Raw genomic sequence first — 22,102 nt, forward strand, 5'->3', positions numbered from 1 at the left:
GGAGGGAGAGGAGAGGAACATGGGAGGAGAGAAGGGGGCAGAGGGGGGAGAGGGAGAGAGAGGGGAGGAGGAGGAGAGAAGGGGGTAGGGAGGGAGAGGAGAGGGAGAGAGGAGGAAGGAGGAGGAGATAACAAAGGTTTTTTTTTTTTTTTAAGTGGACTTTTAGTGTTTGTAGGTTTAAAAAAATGTCAAAAAATGATTTTTTGATGTGTATATATGTTGGGAGGGAATTTTAAGTCAAAAATAAGTAAAAATAACTTTTTTGAAAAAAAGTCAAATTTTGGCTCTTAGTGACCCACGTTTTTGCTGATGTGGCCACACCCCTTTACTCCCTTCACTTTCCAAAAGCTAGAGAGAGAAAGTGACCTCTTAGGTCCACATCCTACATGTGTCTAAAAAAAGGCTAGAAAAGTCTACTCAAAACTAGCTTCTTGAATGCCCTTGTCCCCTTAACCCTACACAAACATCTCATGAGGTGCAAGCCTAGCGGGCTGATCTGCATGTCTATCAATAGGTGGCCACTCATAGCACTCAGGATCGTGGCCAAGCCGGCACAGAATAGATGATAAGCCCAAGCTCAAAAATTACTTGAGCTCTACAAAGACTACATGGAGCCTATCCGGCTCATTTGAAACAACAAGTTGATCCTTTACCAAGTCATAAGGCAGATGAAAATACTCTCCTCATCACAACAAGTGGAAATTTATGATGCTTGACAATAGGAGTAACCTTGTGCATAATGTCCCATATATCTTCATGGACTACGGTTTCTATGCGCTCATCCATAAGCACATCTACAAAACCACATGTTCTGCACACCTTCTCTCTATCTTTCACTCATGCATAGCATCCTCACACTTCGAAAGTCCAATCCTACCCAGATCAAGGGTCTCCCTTAGTCTCTACCTGTCTCCCATCGAGCCCACCCAACTTGCACATAGACACGTGATGATCATAGTATATCTCATTTGGCATAACATCGCACCAAATCTCCTCCTCTACATCATTGTCCAAGTCATGCTCACAAACAGCAGAGGGCTCCCATAATGTACATTGACTTTGCTAGCTCATGCAAAACTAGGGAAACTCATGGCATTGATGCTTATGCATATCCTCACAGGTCATCTCTACCGCACAAGCCTCATAGGTGTTCATAAGAGCATCATGTTGATCCTCCTCAATAGGAGGCAAGAACTCATTCTCACCCATGTCCACATCCTCGTGCATTATCTCACTAGTAATGCACTCATCTACCACATACTCCCAAGAATCCCCATCATCATTTTCATAGGACTCTATCAAGCCCTCATCGAGCTCTACCGACTCATCAACGTCCGTAGCTGTATGATATTGAGTAGTAGCCACACAAGGCATTGTGTCCTCCATGCAAGAATCCAATCTATGTCCTTTCAATTTCTTCCCTTTGTGTATCTACATCTCCTCCTCAGTAAAGCAGTTATCATCTCTAATTGTATCCTTGGAAGTACAAGCCACTTCTCACTTGAAGTACTCCATGTCTTCTCAAACAAATGATAGATCCTCTCTGAAGTTGGCCGGTCCGCACAGCTATTGTCATATATTTTCTCTACTAATTCCACAATAACCAAGAGGCAATTACATGTCTCCCAAAGTTGTTTCTCAAAATGACTATCAGTTGATCGGACATCTAGCCATACACAACCGGACCTAGCCATCATAGAGACACCCACAACTCCCAGAAGTTTTCTTGTAGAAGAGGATAACCTAAAATCTCACTCTATACCAAAAACCCCTCAGGAGAAACCAATATAGACCACACAAAAAACATTAGCTGATCAAGATCAATATTTTTTGCTCTATGTACACAAACCCACAATACTCAATGCATCAAGTAAACAACAAGGCTTGCAACGAGTCTCTGACACCAAATGTCATTTCCTAAAATACTCATTAAGCATACATGTCCAAACTCGCATATCCATCAAGGAAACAACTTGGTAACAGAAAGCAAAAAAAAAAGAGGGATTGTGGTCCCACACACAACAACAATTGTGGGTGTATGGTGTCCAGGTCACCTGCTCAAAGACCTGTATCCAAATCAGCTCCAAGCTGGGCTGAAATTGGAAAGTGAGGAAAGCCTCTCAAGGGTTGATGGAAAAGGCCCCAAATGGGGGACTTCATTTAGGATAAAATACCGAGATGAAAGCCACAAAGCTTGGTCAAAAAAGAGCCTGAAAATAGGGCTGATTTGATAAGACAAAGGGACCTGGAAGGGATAAAAAAAAGGGCCCAAGAGGAGGGTTGAAACCGCTGGTGGGAAGGATGAATTGTAGCCAGAACGTGCATATCCAAGTATCAAGGAGGCAATGCAAACCAACCCCAGATGGGGAATATAATTGAGCAACATAGAATACATTCCCTCACTCAAGCCAGGATCCCACAACATGTATGTACGCATAGCTATGGAATAGCTCACTCTACTAAGCTTGAACAACATGGAGAATGCACCTAACTAGTAAGAAATCCAATCCGCATGTATCCACTATGGTTGATCCATGAATCTACGTAGTGCATGGTAACTCGCTTGGTTCGGAACCATGATAGAGAGTCCACTCTCTAGTGTCAGTCACCCATGCCACTTATCCAAAACCAATGATGGTGGAGTATCTAATAATCCCAAAACCATCGGTAAGGCTGATCCAAGGTCTCCCATAAAGGGTGCAAAACGTATCCCACAATACAAAAAGACAACAAATCACCTAGTGACATAACATCATGTTGGAGACAAGAGGCAATCGACTCAAGTATACAACGTATCCAAAATAATCCATCTAGCTTGTCCAACTCTCCCTCATGCATGCAAAACTCTGACTGATTTAGAACCTCGAAGAAGCATATAAAATGACCCTTCAATGTAGTATATAGCTGATCCCAAAGCCTACAATCAACAAAAAAATCTATATTGCTCAAGCTGTCCCAAAACTACACCAACAACTTTATGTGTCATGTGGCCACAAAGATCAACAAAAGGTCCATAACTCTCACCAAAGACAAATTTTCTTCGCTCCATTCGGTGATTTAGTGTCGGCCACTCTTTGTGGCACCTACCCATAGCCTCAAATCCATGCATCAAGTTTTGATTCAACTATATGAACAAACAAAATGCATCGATATATCCTGCCTAAATATGTGGAGTGGACTAAAACAACAAAAAATCAACGTCCCACCAAAGGTGATACAAGAGTCAACAGGTATAGCAAACATATGTGAAAAAGGGTCTTGTGGAGAGGGTATGCATCCCCCATATCTCAAGATATATCCATTGCATGAGGTGTTAGACACATGGTACAAAGCATCCAAGCGTCCCCCACTCAACTAGTTGGGCCCCCAAACAAAGATAGCAAATCGCAGAGAGCGAACATAATTTGCTAATCTGTACATCCATGTAGGAGTAACAACTTCCTACATTCATGCACCGATTGGAGATTATAACACTACTAACATATCAAACCTCAAAATCTTGAACACTCACTCGGCTCTACATGTCCCACTGGCATCAAGCAGCTGTGCACCATAGTCTCACTCATTGTGTGTCCATTGATTATCAAACCTGGCCTCTCTTGTCTGATTCGTCTGATCTCCTCATACCATGCATCATCGAGAATATAACCATCAGCTTGAATGTCTAACTCTTATCCTGTAGGTGCATCTTGGAACTCACACTAAATTTCATCCTTGAGAGCACATACATGGCCCACTGATTGATTTTCTTGGCATTGACACTGAATCTCATCCACTCAATAGTACATACATGGGTCACAAATTTGGCCTCTTGGTACTTACATTGAATCTCATCCTCAAAAGTGCATACATGTCCCGCTCAATCCAGAGCCTTGGGCACTTCAAAGCCCATGTTTTTTCTCAACCATAGGAGGAGATGATCATAGTCTGATACCTCAGACATAACCCCGCATATAACACCACTCTCCATCTCATCAAGATTCTTTATAGAGGCATGTACATCAATCAGTGGCTCAAGAAAACACTCCATCTTCAAACTATGCATATCGGGCTCAACTTGGTCCACATTATACTTTTGCAAATCATCCACCTCATATGGTTGATCACAACCGCGTATCTTGTGCATCAAGTTTCATACAATCACCTTGTCTGCATTTGTATTTGAAGCAAAATCACAATTCTCATGAGTGTCAAGATCTACATTCTCTGCTTTGAATCCTCTATCACACAAGGCTCATGCATATAGTGGGGCATGTCCGAGTCCATTATGGTGCATCTGTCATCAAATATCTCTTCCTCCTGATCATCCAACCCACCAACAATTGAATAGCACTGACAGGCTCTCATATGATATCCATAAGGGTTGACATCGACCCATTAGGAGATTTCAGAGGTCTTTTGGAGGGCCTTTTGGAAGAGAGAGGAAAATAAGCTCCTCCACTGAGAGAAGAGCCTACGTTACGTAGAAAAATAGATTGATATTAACAAAAATATAAAAGGTGTCCCTCTCCTCATTTAATAATCTAGTGGTCCTTGAAGACGAGCACTCTCTTTCATTTAATGCGAGCACCTTCTTCAGAAGGTAGATGCCATGCATTTGATATGGGCTACGTCATCACTAGAACTCAAAAAGTCACAAAACTATCAAGTGGTGGAAGATTTTGAAACTTTTGATATTGTCAATGCGTCCGGAACGCACATATCTCTTAGAAATGAATGTCCAATTGCCTCGCTCAGACATCCAAAGAGGCAAAAAAATGTCAAAAAGCCCTAAAGAAACATTTTACTAACAGCGCGCGAGGGGCCATTCCAAAATTTTGTAATGCCTCCTCGCGCGCCGTTAGTAAAAAGCCCCTTTTTTCTCTTTTTAGGGAGCTTTTTGAGAGGAAAATGTCCAAAAACCTATAAAAAGGGGCTTTCTGAAAAGATAAGTGTCCAAAAATCACTAAAAGGAGCTTTGTACTAACAACGCGCAGAGCGGCATTCTAGAATTTTGGAATGCCTCCTCGCGCGCCGTTAGTAAAAAGCCCCTTTTTCCTCCTTTTAGGAAGCTTTTTGAGAGGAAAATGTCCAAAAACCTCTAAAAAGGGGCTTTTTGGAAAGATAAGTGTCCAAAAATCACTAAAAGGAGCTTTGTACTAAAGGTGCGCAGAGGGACATTCTAGAATTTAGAAATGCCTCCTCGCGCGCCTTAAGTAAAAAGCCCAATTTTTTGGGGTTTTTTGATATTTTTTGCCTCTCCGGTTGTCGGAATGAGGCAAGTAGACATTCGTTTTTAGGGTATTTTGGCGTTCCGGACGCATTGGTGGTGTCAAAAGCCTCAAAATCTATCACTATTTGACAGTTTGTGACTTTTCAACTTTTAGTGATGATGTAAGCTGCATTGAATGCGCCGCACCTGCCTCCTGAAAAAGACGCCCGCATTAAATAAAAAAGTGACCTTTTTCAAGGACGATTGGGAATATAAATCTACTTTTAGAGTGTCTGGTTGTCCTTTTGGACATACTCACAAGGTGCAAGTGCATTTTATAAAAAGTTTCTAGAGAGAGAAATACAATTTCTTACAAGGCCCTCCAAATGACCTACGAAATTTTCTAATGTAGCCAATAGGATACTTCTCGCTCAGGTATGCATCAACCCAATCTGGTGGGGGTTAATTTTATTTGCGAGTTAATCAATTCGTGTTTTTTTGCTACAGGTGATGCTTTTTCGAGTTTATAGAAGCATGGATTCCACTCATATGTATGCTCTCTAAGGTGGCGTTGTGGTATGTTAAATAAGTACCGAGGGAAAGAGAGAGAAGAAGGATTAGACGGAGAGAGAAAAACATACTTGTGAAATAGAGATAGGATCGGGGTGTGAGAGTACCGACAACGAGAGAGAGAGAGAGAGAGAGAGAGAGAGAGAGAGAGAGAGAGAGAGAGAGAGAGAGAGAGAGCCTGAGAGTGGGAGATGAGGGGGAGAGAGGAAAGATAGGTTCAAAATGAAAAAAGTCCGGCTAAAGTTTGGGAAAGAAGGTTCTCAAGCCGGTTCAAATTATTTTATTTAGTAACTTGGTATAGAATTGTTTATGTGTTGGTTTAATGTATATATTTTATAAATATCCTACATTTTAATTGAGATGAAAGTGGAATTAAGTAAAAGTGGAGTTTTGTTGTGAAGAAGGAGGTTGTGTGCACGTTTTCTACTCACATGTGTGTGTGTGTGTGTGTGTGTGTGTGTGTGTGCGTGTGTGTGTGGTCTTGTATAGTCTAGTTCATGGATCTTATATTATATGGTATTGTACCTTCTGTACATGTATACTCTTGGTCCATGGATTTTCTATCTTATGATGTTGTACCTTCTCTTGTTCATTTGTGGTTTATTTTTTAATTTACCATTCATATATTGTTATTGAGATTTAACATTGATCTACTTTTACTAAAGGTTCATGGTCTTTTGTTTCCTTCTTGATTATCATTACTGAGATGAATGTCAATTTGTTGTTGTTGAGCCATCGTGGACCATCGATACGGATTGTGATGGCCATGAGACATTTTAAGTGTGGGAATTACTATGCTTTCCCTACCCTTGCAAAGTTTCTTGGACACTTGCTCTTATCGTGATGGTCCAAGGTGGCACAATCACCAAGTTTTTGGCTTTAGGATGGCCAACGACTCAACGACCAAAAGTTGGCCATTTAGGCTACCCTGGACTATCGAGACGAATTGTGATGCTCATGAAACTTTGCAAGGGTGGGTATAATGTGATTTTCTCACCCCTGCAAAGTTTCATGGCCATCCATTCTTGTCTCATTGATACATGGTGGCAGAATCGCCATTTTTGGTGCTTTGGGCTAGACAAGGGCCCAACGACCAGCAGTTGAAAATTTAACTGCGTTGGACCATCGAGACGGATTAGAATGGTCGTAAAACTTTGTAGGGACACTAGTAAGTGTGCTTCCCCCTTTCCTTTGAAAAGTTGCATGACCACCCTATCTCATCTCGTTGGTCTAGGGTGGCACAATCACCAATTTTGTTGTCTTTTGGCTCGCCAAGGCCCTAACGACCAAAAGTTGGCGATTGTGTCATCGCAGACCGTTGAGACGAATTGTGATGTCCATGAAACTTTGTATGGGTAGGTATTGATGTGATTCCCATGTCCTTGCATATTTTCATGGTCTTCCATTCTAGTCTCATTGGTCGAGGGTGGCACAATCGCCATTTTTTGGACTTTTGGGCTCAATAAGAGCTCATAGGGTAAAACTTGGTGATTGTGTCACCTTGGACTGCAGAGACAGATTGTGATGGCTATGAAACTTTGTAGGGGTAGTTATTTAGTGCTCTTCTCTTTCAATTTCAAAGTTTCACGGCCATCCCTTCTCAGCTCATCGTCGGTACAGGGAGGCATAATAGCCATTCTTTTTAGCTTTGGGTTTGCCAAGGGCTTGGCGACCAAAATTTGGCGATGTGTCTTCCTAGCTCCATCAAGACATATTGGGATGCCCATGAGACATTTCAAGGGTGGATATTAGAGTTCTTAACCTATCCCTAAATAGTTTCATGGCCATCTGTTCTTGTCTCATCGGTCCAAGGTGGCACAAATTGCCATTTTTTTTACCTTTGGCCTCGCTAAGGGCACAACGACAAAAAGTTGGTGATTGTGCCACTGTGGACCATCAAGACGGATTGTGATGCCCATGAAACATTGCAAGGGTGGGGATAAATATACTTTGTTGATACCTACAAAGTCTCATGGCCATCGGTTCCCATCTCATCGGTCCAAGGTGGAAAAATCGTCATTTTTGTTGGCTTTGGGCACCCTGAGGGACCAACAGCCAAAAGTTGGCGAGTGTGCCACCTTGGACCATTGAGAAAATACTACAATGGCTATGAAATTTTTCAAGGGTGGGTATAAAAGTGCTTCTCATGCCCCTATAAAGTTTCATAGCCATTCGTTTCCCATCTCTCCAGTATAGGAACAATCACCATGTTTTTTGGCTTTGGGCTTGCTAATAACCTAATAACCAAAATTTGGTGATTATGATACCCTAGACAATCAAGGAGCATTGTGATGCCTGTGAAACTTTGCAAGAATATGTATTGGTGTGCTTTCGTCACCTGCGCAAAGTTTCATGGCCATCCATTGTCCAGAAGTGCGCAGTGTGACTACAAAAGTTTCAAGCCTCTGATTGTGAGGATTCGTAGAAAAATCAAACAAGTTGTATATGATTTGAAGGTAAAAACACACTAAGAAAGAACAAAATTCCAACCATGAAAGATTCACTTTGGAAAAGAAAAAAGATCATCTCAAAACCATTCTGTGTGCGAAGATTAGGTGTAGACGCTTGCTCCTAATTGCATAGATGCAATGCTCTTTTGCCATGATATTCTAAAACTTTAACTTGATGCTTTAAGTCTTCACCGTGACCATTTCATGGAAGCTCCAGAACTTCATTGCAAAAGCCCACCGTCATGAACATGGAATTTTGAGTTTTTTTCCTTATTTTAAGGCTATCTTTTTTCATTTTATGGCCATATTAAGCCCTTTTTTGTTCATAAAATTCCCAAACGAGCGGAGAAAATACCTTAATTTATGGAAGAATCTTATAGGGATCAAATTTCATGTTGAACCTCATTTTTCCACTTGGAAAGCATTTTGAAAATATCGTTTACGATCGCGCATGAAACCTGCTATTTTTTCCCAAGAGCGCTTGCATTGAACTTTCTATGCAAAATGAGCGTGCCACTTCAAAACACTTGAAATTTGTACATTACTAATGCAAATTATGAACTTTTTCAAGTCATAAAACTTGCAAAAATACCATGTCCCGGGCCTCCATTGCCCAGCAAGGTATGCACACACCTGCAACCGTGGCACCTGTTTTTGTATATATCACACTATGTACATTGTAGAATTTGGTCTCACATATCAAAAGCATTGAAATTGAGGTGGATATTTTTCATTTCATATTCCACATGTGCCATGGAATGACATCCATCCACTCTAGACATGTACATACTTCAACATGTGCCACACATATCTTTTTGCAACAGGTTCTGTCTTCATTTAAATCAACATACATGTCGATTTGATCATTCCTTTCAATGAAATCTAATGCATTGTCCTTTCTTTCTTCATTCATCACCCATAGAATTTTCATCAGAGCCTTCATTTTGAATTTCTTGTGAATTTCTTGCGATGGGAATCTTCATTTTTGTCCCATCCAACTCACGCAATGTATAAAGTGAACTCACATGTACATCCTTGACCACATAAGGACCGAACCATCGTTTTGAAAGATTTCTTATGCATTAAAAATTTTGGACTCTCAAAGGTGCCCTATAAGGTGTTTTGACTTTGCCTCTCTTGTCCAAAGTGGGCAACCTAGTGAAGTACATAAATGCTTTGTCAAAACCCTATCAACCAACGTACCAATGTTGGCAATATTTTAGAAAGTAGTTTTTAATTTCTCAAAACTCAATTGATTTGTGAAAGTTGTGGACTCTTCATTGAAGTTTAAATGTGGGGAGAGATTCCATTTATAAGACAAAGTTGTCACATCAAAAAATGGTATCTTTTAGAATATAAAGCATTTGATGGCATGCTATATATCAATGGATAGATCTTGATGAGTACATTCTAAATCCAAAAGTTTTGACAAGTTTAGATTTTATTTGTAAAAGTTTCATTGGGCACACATTTTGGAAAAGAGAGAGAAAGTCAAAGTCCTTTAAGGGCCCCTTTGAGAGTCTAAATTTTCCCTAATGGTCGAATGATGGTTTTCAAGACTACTGTCAAACATAAACCACCAATCACTTCCTTGAATAGATCTAGGTCTCAGTCTATGCCTCTTATCAAATTGATTCTTATTCTTTAACCTTTCCTCTTTCAATCGTGCTATTGCAATCTCAATATCTTGAGGTCTTATGTTTACACAACATCCTTTGGTTGGAACATCATCAAGAAGGGCATTGTAGTTTGAGGTATGAAATCACATAGGACGTTGTTCATAACATTCTTCATATTTGAAATTGAATTAGTTTCTCTCTCAGGTAAGGTGCACATCCTTACCAAACCTAAAGGTGTCCTCATGGTAGTCAGGTCCCTGCTTTTCATTGCTAGTTGAAACTGATCCTATCGTGAGTAAAAATCCCCCATGGAATATATTTACCTTCCTGCAAATGCCTCTGCAAACTCATCTACAATTGGCATGGCACCCACATATCTAATTGTAACCTTGTTCATAGGTTGCATATTGGGAATAATTGTAAAGAACCGTTTTTCTTTGGAAGTATGAACCACCTGTTTGAATATGGAGCACAGGAAGGCTCCAAAATACCCATCTTGATCTTTTCATTAAGCAATTAAATGAGTTTTGGTAAATGATCCTTTGGAACTCGAACAGGCCACAAGCTCCAAGGCACCTAAGGGATAGTGAAAATCACCATAGAGAAATGATGGAAGGATCAACACACCATATCTCATGTGGCTCAAATGCAAAAGCCTTTCCGTGTTTGGAAAGAATTTATTCAAAGCATATTATTTCAACCTCTGTCAAGCTATCCTCGCAACCCTTCTTTAACTCCTTCAAAGAATCATGCGTAAAAATATGTACAATCTTTCTCGGGTCACGAAGACCAGGCTACAAAGCATCTTGCTCCATCTTATCTATTTAGATCTTTGGTAGAGGTAATGCCATTGGTTTCACTTTCTTTTCCATGGACTTCTACTTGGTCTCCACTCGTACATCAACACCTTGAGCATTTTCTAAATCCTCAATGACTTTGTACATTTCTATTGAGCATACCTTCACAACCTCATCTTCTATGCACAAATTGCAATCGACTAAAGACTTCAAGTCTTAAAAGGCATCCACAAATGAACACTCATCAAACACACCAGCAATGCATTCATCATCTTCTAGCAAACCATTTATCTTCAAACCTTGTTATGCACTATTTACATATTATCTTCCCCGCTCAAGGTCTTGACACTTTGTAAAAGCAATAGATCCATGGTCTATTATTCCTACAAATCCTACAAAAAAAAACTCCTTTGAATCTACATTATGCGATAAATTTTCTCTTCTTGTACCACTGCAGTCCCGCTCTACGATGGTACACGGCCAAAACCCCTCATATCCCTGAAGTCCTTGAATTCTTTGTTTGCCTTTGGCAAGGGTTGCTCTCAAATACTTTCATGGCTCATTTTATGGTCCACACAAAGAGTAATAAATTGGACCATAGGCTTCCCATCCCAAATTCTTATTCTAGCATAAGCTAACACATCCTCCATCTCCTTGGTTTCCATACGAGTAGAAGTGATTTATGGTTGCCCAAGGATAAGAGGGTATGTAGACATATCCTAGACAAACAAATGACGGTCATCTTTCACATCCCCTACAGTAACCCTTACATCTCGATAAGCTCTATACAACTCCCTTGATGAGGTGTTTGCCACATGAATCATCCATCCATGATCTATATGGATTGGACATTTCCCTTTTTGGTAAAGACTCTTTGATATGAGGTTAATTTTTGACCCATGGTCTATCAGTGCAAATATATGGATCCTCTAAATCTCCCACTTTTACCAAGGTCTCAGTAGTTTCTCTTGCCCAATGCCTCTTGGAGTAATAACTCTTGAGAGTTGTCTCAACTTCATCTTCATCATCCAAGAAGTGAACATGAATTAGTCCTCCCCATAAACTTGTAGAATCTAACAACAGTTTCTTCACCTTGCTCACCATAGATATGTACTCCATGTGCATTTAAAGTCTATCCTTCACCCTGTATATATATACATTCGGTAAGAGACCATTGCTTTCTATTTATAATATATATGATTTTTTTGTGGAACTCCCGCTTTGCTATAGCAAGGACCTTACCAAAGGTAAATTCCACCTTATTATTCAATATCCTCTTCTCCAAACCTTTAAATCTATATCTAGTTGTATTTTGTAGGTAGGGAAACCCTACTTAGTGCTTACAGCCTCAAATGTGTAGTGGAAGTAGCATTGGAGTGCACTAGCATCCTAAATTGGAATGGTTGTATCTCCTTGCTTAGATGCCCAAATGAGCTTCTTCTTGGCTCTATAAGTTCACTCTCATCTTGAAAAATGATGGAACATCATTGATGTGATATTTGATTCATTTTTTGTTCTTTTTAGACTATTTTTTTACATTTTTATGGACATTTGTAGCCCTTTTTCGTTCAAAACTGTCATAACGAGTAAGAAACAAAAAATTGTCCCATGAGGCTCAAATTTCATGTTGAAACTCACCTTTCCACTCGGAAAGCATTTTGGAACTACTAGTTGTGCGATCGCACATGAAACCTGCTTTTTTTGGCCAAGATCGCCTGCATTGAAATTTTTAGGCAAAACAAGCGTGCCACTTTGAAACACATGACATTTGTACATTACTAAAGAAAAATTTGGAATTTTTTAATGTGACAAAACATGCGACAGTTCCACGTCCTAGGCCTCACCTGCCCGGCAAGGTATGCACACACCTGCAACAGCGACACTTGTTTTCACATATATCACACTAAGTATGTACATTGTAGCATTTGGTCCCACACATCAAAAGCATTAAAATTGAGGTGGATAGTTTTAGTTTCATATTACAAAAATTGTACGGCACAACGAAGACAACACAATTGCTAATTTGGTTTCTTTGGGCTCGCCAAGGGCCCAATGGCCAACAATTCGCGATTTTGCCGCCCTAGACCTTCGAGACGGATTGTGATGGTCATGAAACTCTCTAGGGGTGGGGATTAGTGTGATTCATTTTACACCCACCCTTTCCCATCTTATCGGTTGTGTGTGACACAATAAGTATTTTTTTGGATTTGGGCTCGCCAAGGTTGAAGACATAGACAAAGACACATCATGCAAATGTGTGATACAAGTGAACATCATAAACAAGGATTCTCATGAAAAAGGGTGCTCATGCCATTGAGTCTCCTAGTTGGGGACAAAACTGGTGCAAAGTGAGTGATCGTATTGAAGGAAGGGCCTTCACTTGACACCACAACAAGCATGCATGCCCATCATGATGTCTGACTCCCCACTCTTGGAAGGCATGGGCTTCATGCATCATACCAAACATGGCCGTGGTAGCCTCCAAGGACTGTGCCATTGACCTAGTCTCTAGGCACGTTGAATATTTGTGAAAGATCTCTACCCCTCTAAACAACTCTATCACCAAAGTGTGTATGTCTGCTAGGAGAGGGTGTAGGAACCGAAGGTGTCGGTGCCTACGCTAATGGTTGTGGCTATTGTGGGGCAGCTGGCTACTAAGGGGATGAAAGTTGATGGGGGCTTGTCACCACCTTCATGCTCTAGCTGTTGCCACATGGTGCCTGCATTGAAAACAAAAAAACAATCAATCCCATGAAATGCAAAAGTGTGAAAAAAAATCCTAATAGGTAAATAAGGTAGCCCTTAGACTGTTACATTGTGGAAGTTGAATATGGACCCTAAACCCTAAACCATAAACTTGATAACTCTCACCGATAGCAAACAAAGCCTATCTCCATAGATACTAGGATATTTCTATAAATGCGATAGAGATCCTATAGGTTCTAGCAATAGAAGCTCATACGCTCAATGGGTTCAACATTGATATTAAGATGCCAAAGGTGGTTCCCTTTGACTCCCTTACACCTATAAGAATTGGAGGCATGTTTACAATAGTATCGCCACACATCCTGAGCTCACTACCTTGCAATCAGCTACACAATTTGCCATTGACAACGTCCAAGTCTTGGAGAGGCTATGAGTACAAGGAATTTTTTGCTTTCCAAATGTATGTACAAAAGATTCATTGCATGCTAATATGCACAAAGACAAGGGGATTACATCTACATAGGATGAGTTATAAGCATAGCACAATGCATGGTTTGGAGCCATATTAAAAGTAGTGTGCATCAAAAGTCATATCTATGAGCCTTCTTCAATCAAGATTGAAAAATTGGATTGAATTTCCTCTCAATCGAGAACCTAAATGCTTCTATTTTGTGAGAATGAAAACCAACCAAGAAACTAGGCTTCCTCTACAAGCAAGCTGCTATTTCTTTAAAAATACACTAAAGCCAATGTTCACTGAAAACATTGCAACCAATGTTTACCATAAACATTGTTTGCAACCAATGGAAAAAAGAAGAGCATTGGAAAGTCTTTGGTTTTTAGGGAAAACTTCAAGGATTTAGCCGTTGTTTAGGCCTACCGTTGGGGAGCCTTGTTGCTTGTTAGAGCTTGTTTATCTTACATGACAGTGCTCTTATTAGAAACACCATTTTAGAAGGAAGAGATGCAAGATGGTCACCCACAATCTTGCATGGATGCATGGTCATGATGAAAGCGTGCCACTTTCTTTCTTTCTTTCACTCCTTTTCATCAAGTGACCTTATAAACTAGCCAATAATTTTCAACTTTTGTCCTTTAGAAATACAATAAACATCAAGTACCTTTGAAGAGTGCTTTGCACATTTCACTCCACCTCTCTCTCTCTCTCTCTCATAAAATATAATATCTAACAAACCCAAATGATTTTCTCATATTAAACTGATTGTTCAATGTGGGATAATAAACAGGAACAAGGGTTAGAATATAGACATGTGCTTACGGATCTATCTCAACACGGGGCCAATGGTCAAGGGGTACAAATGAGAGATGTTATGTCAAAGAGCAATGCTACCTAATAGAGCTCAAAATACCTTAGGGTTAGCTTCATTAAAGACCTCCAAAAGTTAGCATTAAAAAGTCCTTTGACCTTACGCAAGTTAGGTCTCACCTCCAGGTGGGAATCATACCCAAGCATGAGGTGCTAAGATGCTTAAAGTGGTTGTGGGAACCTTGCCCAAAGCTTGAGGTGATTTTTATGCTTAAATGACTAAGATTTTTGAAATGTTAAATTCAAAGATAAGCTCTCAAGAGGCATGAAAGTCCATGATTGATTGACTAAGTCTTTAAGTATTCAATTTAAAACAAATGACTTAAGAAGCATAAAAGACACATGTTTCCTTGATTGAATAAGTCCTTGAAGTATTCCATTTAACCAAATGAACTAATAAGCATAAAAAACACTTGTTCAAATGATTCTCCATATGTGGCATTCATGATGTGCTTGAATCCTATTGGTTAGGTTATTAAGGTGTCCAATGAGAATTTAAATACATAAATATAAATAATTAAGTTCTTTCTCTCAAAAGAGGAAAAAGAGGACACATGTCCAAAGGAAATAATAAAATAATACAAGAGAGAGAGAGAGAGAGAGAGAGGTGGACCAAGCATGAGAGGGGGGGTATACTCTCCCACACACACACACATTTTCTCATTGTGTGGAGTACAAAATGCAAGAGCTCCATCTCCTTCTCCAAGTTTGTTGAGAAGTGGAGAGCCTACACCAACACTCTTGCTTATGGAATGTAAATCCAACCAAGAGCCATGATTCAATGCTTAAGCTTTCCATCTTCTTCATCTTCATTCCTATGGTATTATGCTATGATAAGAAAGAATAGTGATGATAAGTGAGGAACTATTTCTTTCTCCTATGTAATGTTTCTTCTTTCTCTTCCCTACCCTCATTCCCTGCTAGATCTCTCCACCTTCGAAGGTGTTTGAGGCCTTGGGAATGAGTCTTGGGATTGTTAATGCTTTTTGCAAAGTTTATGTCAATCTCGTGATGCATGAATCTTTCCATATTCATAGCATCACCAAGGTCACAAGGAACACAAATATTGTATTATAACAAAGTTTCTCTTGATGGGAGAATCTATAATACAAATGCCTTTTGGAGGGGGACCGGATCTAAGTAAATCCGGTCCTCATCTATTCTCATGTTCTCTAATACTCTCTCTCTCTTGCAAAAGTGTTGTTCCTGCCCAGTTATTTAAGTACTATGTTTATATTGCTACGATCAATTAAGTTCACCCTCCAAGTTCTCAAAGTAATCTTACAAAAATTCTTACTCTAACTCTCTTAATTCCGTTATTATCAAAGTTTATAGGCAATTTGCATTACATTGGTATCAGAGCATTTGGTTTCTCTTTTCTTGCTTAAGAAGAGAGGTCCTTAAGTAGCCTATTAATGGTTGATTTTTTTAAGTATATTAGGGTAAGTGGGACTGGGATCTATTATCAATTTTGTTGAGCCCATTGTGTGGGATATGGGGCACACCTTGGGAGCTTTGGTATGGATAATGGAGTCTTCTTATGCTCATGGATGCAAGAAGGCACCCCCAGTTCCTTGACACCTTGCATGTTTTCTAGATCTCATTAGTCTTGAGTGAATCCATGAGACAATGACCGAAGAAAATGCATACAAAGGGGACCTTTCCAGCAATGAATGAGAATATGCACTAGTTTTTGTGCCAAAGGTAGAGTACTCATACACCTAAATCACAATATATAGTTTTTACTTGATTTTATCTTTTTAGATGATTGTATACTTTTTCTATTCTATGATGTCTTTCATTTAACTTTATGTGCTCAAAGGGTCAAATATTTTGTACACTCCCCATTGACGAGCGTTGAACCACCTTGGATTGTGGCTTTATGGGCAAATTTCACATAGATAGTGATAAGGCCAAGTACTATGGGACTATTAAAAGGATACTAAAGTTCAATTTTAGAACCTTTCACATCTTTGTTTTTTGGGTGCAATTTGTTGAAGAATGTGTCTAGATGGAATGAGAATGAAATCTACATGATGGAATTTAGTGCGGATTACATGCAAAGGTATGAAAACTTAGTTTTTCCATGCATCTTTTAGCAGGTGAGTAATTACCAAATTTCAATTTATTTTATACTATCATAATACCGATGTCACTCATTTTAAGCTTTTGTTCTATAGGTCATCTTTATCCCATCAATCCACCAACCTTTGGTTCAAAGAGAGAGAGGATCAATGAGTCATGTCCCATTGCTAATCCTAGTGAGAAGGATGAGTGTCATGATGATGATGATGATATGAAATATGACAGATTTAAACATGATGAGGCCAATACATCTACAAATTATGATTTGGTTTCTCTCTTTGTTGATTTAGGAGCCATGGGTCTAGATCTAGATGATGTTGCTTGTAGAAATGTTTCTGAAGATGATTCATAAACATTTTATATATTCTATTCTATGAGAATTTTTTACCATTTCCCCCCCTCCTTGCTCTCTCTCTCTCTCTCTCTCTCTCATTTTATCAAGAGTACTAATTTATTTTAGTGAAATGTGTGTGTTTAGTTTAATGATGAGATATGTATCATTTTTTTGTCCAAACTTTTATGAAAAATATCAAATGCTTCATAATTGTTTTGGTAGAATAGAAAGAAGTACTCAAATTTAATTTTTTTTCTCCAAAGTGTTGCACGCTAATTCTAGAGGTAGACAATGGTGATTACTACCTCTCTCTCTCCCTCTCTCTCTCATGTGCACATACACACACATCCACCTTCATATATTTCTTATGTGGTCATTTGAAGAGTTATGGATGCAAATGGATTCAGTGTTTTGTGTTGTGTGCAATGCGAGAGTGTGGCCGCTTCTGTAGAATTGAGCAAGAGCTCCATAAGTGAGCTCCCTGCTCATCATCTCTTCACAAGAAAAGACCTAGATAAAATCCAATCTGTCCAAAGTAATCATAAATTCATGCATCAGTACCATCATCAGAAAGAGAACGAGATCTAGGAGGGCCTTTTTAATTGACATCGTATGAAAGTCAACCCTCTACTCTTGAGAAAGTAATCAAAGGATGAATTTTGAACTCAAAACAGGCAAAACAGCTAGTTTATTTGAATTCAAATTTTTCCTTCAAAATGAAAGTTAAGGTCTAGCAAAAAAAACCATATCATATAGCATATCTACAAAAAGAGGTCAGTGTGTAGATCATAGATCTATAATCTTCACTCAAATTTGTGATCGCATGCAGGAAGGGTGAAAATATTAAACTTATCTATTCCCTTTTTTAGGGAAAAAAGTGCATCCTTTGACCATTCTTACACCTCTCTTACACACACACCATTTTTACACACATGGCATACATCTATTTGTCAAAATGTTAATCACCTCCATAATAGCATGGAAAGTAAAGAGGCCCTCTTGGACTCCATTCTCTCCTCAAGTTTTTTGTCACAATTTGATAAAAAATATGACGTTCCTTAATATTTGTATGTAGAATATAAAGAAATACACAAATTTGAATATTTCAACGCTAAAGAGAGGATGGTAATGTTTGTGGTAATTTTTGCGGTGATGTATGCGGTAGTAATAGAGATAAAAGCATGGAAATACACGTGGTAATCTCTAATTTATTAGAAAAATCCTCTCCCCCCAAACTCCTCGTTGGCTAACCGATTTTGGAGACTCTCTCTACAACACGCGAGAAATGGCCGCGGTAAACTTTTTGAAAGTATTATAGTGCAGCAACTTCACAAATTTTGATCTTTGGTTATTCATTTAAACACCTCATAATTGAAGTAACTCATTTAAAGTATTCAAGTAAGTTTCACATTGAGTCTGCAAACTCTCATATTCATCCGAATTTGGATATAATAAGTTTAGAAGGGGACAACAATGTTGACAATCAATATGTTTTTCTTGGTTTCATCAAGCCTCCTACTAAATCATGTATCATTCAAATGATTAGCTGGACTACTAAGAGGTGCCACTGTGAAAAACCTTGTGTTCATGAGAAAATCTCACTGCAAAGGGCCAAGACAAAGATGCGGTACATGGGGTCTATATATAACTAGGCCCAAGGACCTATATATTGCATAGTTGGGTAGAGAAGAGCATGTGTTTGTCGCGAGTCTCCTATCCCAAGTCTCTCACACATAGTGCATGAAGCACTCACAATGAAAAATCTCTCTCTCCAAAAACCAATTGACTCTAATACCACTTGTGAAGTGCATGAAAGTGATGCATGTACAAAGAGGGCAAAGCAGAGAGAGAAGCAAGAGACACAATATGTGTGGTGGAGCTCAACATGAGCATTGGAATGCCTCACTACTCCTTATTGATCTATATTACGAATAAATAGATATAAGGTTAGTGCAGTCAGTAAGACAAGCGTTCAACTAGTTGGCATGGATGCTAACAATGCCTAAACTCGTTCAATAAAAGAAAATGGCCATTTATTTGTTATTTTTCTAGAGAGAGCAAATATGTATTCTTTTACAAGACCCTCCTTTTGACCTCAATATCTATACTATTATAAAAGGGGGAGGAATCATGCCCCCCCCCCCCCCCACCCCCCCCAACACGTGGTGGAAGCAGCTTCATCTAGCCATCTTTTGAAGATTTGATAGTGTGTCTTACAACCCTATACACTCTAGAATACAGACAAAGACGTACAAAAGAGAGAGAAAGAGATATGCAATAGCTTTTTGGTGGGTCCTAGGCAGTAAGGTGCAGGGCTGAATTATGAATTTGAGGAGTAGAGCAGTAATTCCAAGGCCACTCATCAATTCCCTATGTTCATGGTGAGGCGGTCTGGGGCGGGCGATAAGAGAGGCGACCTCTAAATCCCCTCAAGGAACCCATTCTGCTCAACTGGGGTTGGGGAAACCACAATTAAGAAACAACAACAACAAACCCACAACAAAACAAGTAAAGGGGCACCACCTAGTTATAGAGAAAACTAGGATGCAAAAGAGGAAAATCCCTGACCAATACAAGTGAGTGGCATAAAATGGTAACCATCTTTTTGCAACATTTGTCAACCTACTCAATGTCCTCTTCCTCATATGTGTATATATTTTTCTACGCTATTAAGTTATATAGAGTAAATTCCCCCTCTTCGTTTAACCTTTGTGGCGACACATACATTATACTCTTCCCAAAAATGTCACCTTAGTCATATATTTATATTACCACCCTTTTCTTTTTTTCTTTGTAAATAGAATAAGCATACAATAACCAACTATATACCCCCAAACTTTCTTACCTCTTGTGAATTAGTAGTAGAAAAATAATATATCCATCTTCCACCCCATATAGATAAATTCCCATGGAAATCAACTCTCCACTTGTCTTTACCAAAGATTATGGTCCCTCTCTACAAGTCTTCTATGCCCCCTACATAGGTGGCCCAATATCTCTTAAGAATATACATATAGTTTCTCTCCTTTCAAAAAGACTCCAATTGTATATTCTTTTCACAAGCAAATAATATTGGGCCCTCCTCTATTTGTTTAAGCATCATAGCCTTTTGAAAAAGCACGATTCCCCTTGGATGCATACAAGCAAAGGGCCCATACAAGAAGACTTAGAAGCAAAAGGTTCCCTAGCCTAGTGTGGACCTTCCAAACCGGATTCCTTGGTGCATGGGCATGAAGAATAGTCCAAATTCATATCAAACATGTTGAGAAGGTCAATTTTGCCTTTTGAAGCATGTCATTCCGAGCTACAGGTAAAAAGTTATGGTCAAAATAGTGTAAATCTGTCAGATTCACAGCAAAAGGGAACTGTAAATCAAGTAAATCAAGAGGGTGAGATCTTATTTTTCCCCTACTTATCTTCTAGAAGAGCAATGAGTGTTCAAGGTCACTTCCATGTGATGGGACCAACCTAAAGATGCTTTCTAAATGCCAAAACAGACAAGTTGAGATACCCTGCAGGAGCCACCCGTAGGGCCTCATGGTGGGTCCCACCTACATTATGCACCCCTATGGAGCCTTCACGGTCAAAAATGATCTTTTTGGTGAATAAACAGTCCCTTTTATGTCCAATATTCAATGAGTGGTTAAAGGACACTTAATTAGGTCTAATCACTTACTCTAATTAAGTGTAGCATAATCCCACTCCTACACAACTATAAATAGCCCCCCTTGGAGAGACTCAAGGACACACACCTATATTCTCAACTTCATGTTGTTTCTTGATCAATAGTAGAGAAAACCCCAACTCTCCCTCTTTCACATCCTCCCTCCTAACCCTCTTCTTTGGAGGAAGCGCAATTCTATTCTCCACTCTTTCCATTCTACTATCTCTTACTCCATCAACCCAATAAATCATTTGTAGCACCTCAATAACTTGTAAATACATCATGATCTCTCTCATGGTTATGTTAATGATCATGAAATCATCTTCAAAACTTTCAAGTGTCGCAATTCGTGATGGTTAGCCAACGTCTGTCCTCCCCTTAAAAGGTGTGCGAGAAATCAAGTAAGTGTTCTATTCTCAATTTACCATTGGTTTGTTTCTCCACACTTATTCAATTGGTCTAAAGAAATTTCTCACTCCAACTCTCTTTTGCTTCATTACATATGCATGTGGCTACCTCTCATGGTGATTTTATTTGTGTCACGGCATTGCATAGATGGAGATGAGCTCTCTATGCAAAGTGTGTTAGTTTGATGTAAGTGATTCTCTTGTGTGTTTGAGAGGCAAGTCTTGTGCGAATGATTTTTTTGATGAGTGCTTCAGAGAGGAAGAGTTTGGATGTATTATGGGTATTCTTATGGGGAGAAGGTGAATGCTATTCCACAAATTGCATATTTCATTTTGATGCACGGCATTGGGTTGCATAATCATTGATGGTGTTCAAGTGTCCAAAGTGTATATAGAGTACGGGGGTTTTCAAAGTGTGTTTCTTGAGTGGGTGAGTGCAAGTGTTATTTTGATTGGTTTCCTTCTCCACTCCCAAAAGAAGGTGGTGCCCCAAGTAGTGTGCGTACCTCTTTACGAACATTTTGTGAGGGTAGGCCCATTGGTTTGGGTTTAGATGCCCCATTTCAAAAAGCTCGCCCTCATAAAGTGGTGCCCCCACGGAGGAACATATTTCCAAGCTACCTTCAAATTTTTTAGTGATGAACAATGGAGTTCCCATCTATCCATTTCATTTTGCACAACACATTAGAGTAAATGTTCACATAGATAGAAAAGTCTTTTTCTAGCAACGCATTGTTTTTATGTTTGGTGCAGAAAGACTTAGAGAAATACTGGCATCACCCAATCCAATTATACTTCCAATCATCAATTATAAAACTTCTTTTGATGTTCACGTTTTCATTTTGTTTTAAAGGCAGGAACAAGGAGTGGTGAAGGGGTGCTCAAGGGCCATATGAAGGAACGAGGTCTTCAAACCAACAACGAGGAGTAGCACATGAATCACGATCAAAAC

General features: G+C 39.3%; 1 protein-coding gene across 1 annotated transcript; it reads right to left on the reverse strand.

Moving 5' to 3' along the window:
* Positions 1-882: 882 nt before the first annotated feature.
* LOC147439550 (uncharacterized) lies at positions 883-1,374 on the reverse strand. The gene is made up of 2 exons (XM_086484332.1): positions 1,206-1,374; positions 883-998 (listed from the first exon to the last, which is right to left on the reverse strand). The coding sequence occupies exons 1-2, from the start codon at positions 1,372-1,374 to the stop codon at positions 883-885; spliced, it is 285 nt and encodes a 94-aa protein (XP_086340458.1).
* Between the last annotated feature and the right edge of the window lie 20,728 nt (positions 1,375-22,102).

This window comes from Adiantum capillus-veneris, chromosome 16 (genome assembly GCF_014529385.1).
Source record: "Adiantum capillus-veneris isolate H3 chromosome 16, ASM1452938v2, whole genome shotgun sequence".
Taxonomy (NCBI): Eukaryota; Viridiplantae; Streptophyta; class Polypodiopsida; order Polypodiales; family Pteridaceae; genus Adiantum; species Adiantum capillus-veneris.

Excerpts from the sequence above, each read along its gene's own strand:
- LOC147439550 (XM_086484332.1), bottom strand. The coding sequence starts at position 1,374 with ATGCCTTGTGTGGCTACTACTCAATATCATACAGCTACGGACGTTGAT. Across the intron at positions 999-1,205 it reads GCACGAGGATGTGGACATGG|AGGAGGAGATTTGGTGCGAT; the intron begins GTGAGAATGAGT and ends ACAATGATGTAG.